The 3,937-nt window shown below is 36.0% G+C and overlaps 1 protein-coding gene across 1 annotated transcript; it reads left to right on the top strand.

The window, feature by feature from the left end:
• Positions 1 to 358: 358 nt before the first annotated feature.
• On the top strand, positions 359 to 850 carry LOC118039471 (uncharacterized). Its single transcript, XM_035046178.1, has one exon. It carries the CDS (start codon positions 359 to 361, stop codon positions 848 to 850), a length of 492 nt encoding a protein of 163 aa, XP_034902069.1.
• Positions 851 to 3,937: the final 3,087 nt, after the last annotated feature.

Here is a 3,937-nt window from a genome sequence, read left to right as displayed (position 1 = left end):
GGATCGACTAACAAAATCTGCTTTGTTTTTGCCTATAAAGATGACTAATTCGGTGGATAAACTAGCAAAATTATATGTAAATAAAGTAATTAGACTTCACGGAGTGCCAGTTTCAATTATATCGGATCGGGATCCAAGGTTCACATCGAGATTATGGCCTAGCTTACAACGGGCAATGGGGACAAAGTTGAATCTAAGCACGGCATTTCATCCTCAGACAGATGGTCAATCCGAAAGGACCATTCAAACTCTTGAGGATCTCTTGAGGTCCTGTGTGTTGGAGTTTGGAGGGAATTAGGAGGATCTCCTGCCATTGGTAGAGTTTACTTATAATAATAGTCATCAAACCACCATTGGTATGGCTCCTTATGAAGCATTGTATGGGAGGAAATGTCGTACCTCAATTTGTTGGGAGGAAGTAGGAGAAAGGAAGCTTTTGGGACCTGAAATGGTGCAACTGACAACCGACGAGGTGAGGGTGATCAAAAATAGGATAAAGGAAGCCCATGATAGACAAAAAAGTTATGCAGATAGCCGAAGAAGGCCCTTGGAATTCCAAGTGGGGGATAAAGTATTTCTAAAGGTGGCTCCTTGGAAAGGCATCATTCGATTTGGAGTAAAAGGGAAATTAGCCCCGAGATATATTGGCCCTTTTGAGATTAAGGAAAGAATTGGGCCAGTTGCATATCGATTAGAATTGTTGGTATATTTGGATAAGATTCATAATGTGTTCCATGTGTCATTGCTGCGAAAGGCCAAAATAGACCCCTCACGGGTATTGCCACAAGTTCCTATGAAGATTAAGAGGGATCTAACCATGAAAACTAAGTCCGTCAAGATCTTAGATTGAGATGAGAAGCTGTTGAGGAATAAGAGAGTTCCCTTAGTGAGAGTATTGTGGAGAAGCTCTCGAGTAGAAGAACAAACATGGGAAAAAGAATCCGAGATGAAGGAGAAGTTTCCATACTTATTCTCCGACATAGGTACGTAACTTGAATTTCGAGGATGAAATTTTATTAGGAGGGGAGAATGTAAATCCCAAGAAAAATAAATAAATAAATATAATCAAGGCTGGATTAAATTAAAGGAAATAAACTAAACTAGAAAGAGTGGGGGCAAAACAAATACACTTAAGGAAAATGAGGCCTAAATGCAAATAAGAATAATTATGGAGCATAAGTACTCCTCTTGTCACCAAAAACTCTGCAGATAACGTAAAGAAAGAAAAGAGGGAGTTTTATGTTTATTTTGTACAAATCAAGATAGAAACACCAAAATTTCAAAAAACCCATCCAAGATAAAGGGTTATAGGTAGAATAAACACTGGTGGGAAAGGGATTAACAAGAAGAGAAGAGGGGAGGGCCAGCTGTCATTAGAAACAAAAAGGAGGGATCGAAACTTTGATTTATACCGGGTAAGGTATTCTAAACCTTCTTTTATGAGTCATTTCAAGTTTATTATGAATTGATGCACGGATGTTAATTTATAGATTTTAGTTCTTAGACTTAAATTGAGGAAAAAGTATGAGTTGCTAAATTAAAGAACTTCATGTGTTGTGTGTGTATGGGAAGGCTGACGAATCTGGACAGTTTCGTCTCTTGACTTTCAGAGAGATTTCGGGTAGGAGGATGAAAGAATTAAGATCATATTCCTTATAGAAATTGTAGTTTTGAATGTTGGCTAACTAATGAAATTGGTCTTGCTCAATGTGGAGTTATAGAACTCCAGCTATGGTTCACCAACCGATACAGTAACAGTTCAAAAATGAGATAGTGACAGTTCAATGTCCAGACAGTAACAGTTGGACAGTGACAGTTAAAAAACGAGACAGTGACAGTGAAATTGGTCTTGCTCAATTTGGAGTTATAGAACTCCAGTTATGGTTCACCAACCGAGACAGTAACAGTTCAAAAATGAGACAGTGACAGTTCAATGTCTAGACAGTAACGACTGAACAATGACAGTTCAATGTCTAGACAGTGACAGTTCAAAAACAAGACAGTAACAGTTCAATGTCTAGACAGTAACAGTTGGACAGTGACAGTTCAATGTCTAGATAGTGACAGTTCAAAAACAAGACAGTAACAGTTCAAAAAAGAGACAATGACAGTTTAAAAAACAAGACAGTAACAGTTCGGATTTAAGCAGAAATAGTTCAAATATATATATATATAAAAGAATGATAACTACGGTTGCACAAAGAATGACAATATTAATGGGTGAAATAAGAAAAACATAAAATATTAAAAAAATGATGACTGAAAGAAAGACTTAGTGGTTGTTGATATGTTTATAATAAAACATATCCTTGAGTAAGGAGAACTTATGGGATAAACCTGTGAATTTCAGGAGGGACCACAGGCGTGGTGCAACAGCAACAACAGCAGCAGGGGAGTACGAGTAGAGCTTTTATTGCAGGTAGGTGAATCGCACCTATACTTCCTAGTTAATTTTCATGATTTCTTTATATTACCAATGTGAAATGTTAATTGCTGAATGTATGGGTATTCAAGGTGAAAAGTTGTGTGAATTTCCAAATGATGAAATTATCACTGACAATGGAAATATGAGAAGTACGATTTGAGGCGTGAACTAGCATACATTTAGTGTATGTTAGGATCCCGGGTAAGGGGATCGCCATAATTGGACTAGCATACATTTAGTGTATGTTAGGACCCCGGGTAAGAGGATCACCATGTATCGGCTAGCATACATTTAGTGTATGTTAGGATCCCGGGTAAGGGGAACGCCACGATTGGACTAGCATACATTTAGTGTATGTTAGGATCTCTGATAAGGGGATCACCATGTATCGGCTAGCATACATTTAGTGTATGTTAGGATCCCGGGCAAGGGGATCCCCATGTATTGGCTAGCATACATTTAGTGTATGTTAGGATTCCGGATAAGGGTATCACCTTGCATTTACTCATATGGAGTGATGATGATGGTACCAGTGAAATTGATATCGGTAATGTGATAAGCAAAAATAATCATGTTCGATCTCATAAAGTCTGGAATGAAGGTTGAAAGTGGCAGAGGGAACAATTAATAATAGTTGGATAAGGAAGGGATTCTAATAAAAACTAGAAGGGAGAAGCAAATGAACTATGAATACATGTTACCCTGTTAAAATTATTAGATGTTCGTGTTGTCATATTTATTGTAATATTCACCTTTCAATAATATGTATTTTGTTTCAAGATCATCATATGCACGACAGGAGTAGATCCTAGCTTATGTTCCCTTCTTGTAATCTAGTTTCTAGGGAGTATACCCTTGTATTTTGTAAACATGAAAATATTTGTATAATTAATGTTTAAACTTGACTGAATGAATTTAACCATGTAGTTCATATAACCATACTTCATGCCTATGTAATTATATTTATTTATTTTTATCTATCCATAATGATATTTTGTTATATAATGCATATCATAAATATTGTGGTCGATAGGTGTGAGTATAAGTGTGGAAATTGAAAACCTAGGATGATTGGGTCGGGAATTGAGTTATGAGATACGAGCTATTAGAAGTGTAAATAAATTCATGTCAATAACCCGGGACTTTTTGGTATATGGGGGAACTTCGTCGAAATTCTGGTAGATTTTAATACAAAGACCATGAACATATATATATACAAAAAAAATTATTATGTTTTTTTTTTGGATTGACATGAGATTGTCGTTTTACCCCGGAATGGGAGGATGTTACATCCCTAGTAATCAAAGCGTTAAAAAAGAAAAACAATTTGCAAGTTCCACAAAGCAAGGCTTTCATCATTCAACTTCCATTAATCTATCCAGCTAAACAAACTCTCATTAAATTTATATTTCTGCTTCATATTTCTTAAACAAGATATTAATAAACCTTCTTTTTATGTACTCAATGTATGAAAACAGAGATGTGGGGCTATTGTTGGAAGAAAATAATATT

The sequence above is a fragment of the Populus alba genome, chromosome 14, assembly GCF_005239225.2.
Source record: "Populus alba chromosome 14, ASM523922v2, whole genome shotgun sequence".
NCBI classification, from domain to species: Eukaryota; Viridiplantae; Streptophyta; class Magnoliopsida; order Malpighiales; family Salicaceae; genus Populus; species Populus alba.
Note: the sequence above shows the minus strand (reverse complement) of the source record. Positions and strands in the feature narration are given on the sequence as shown.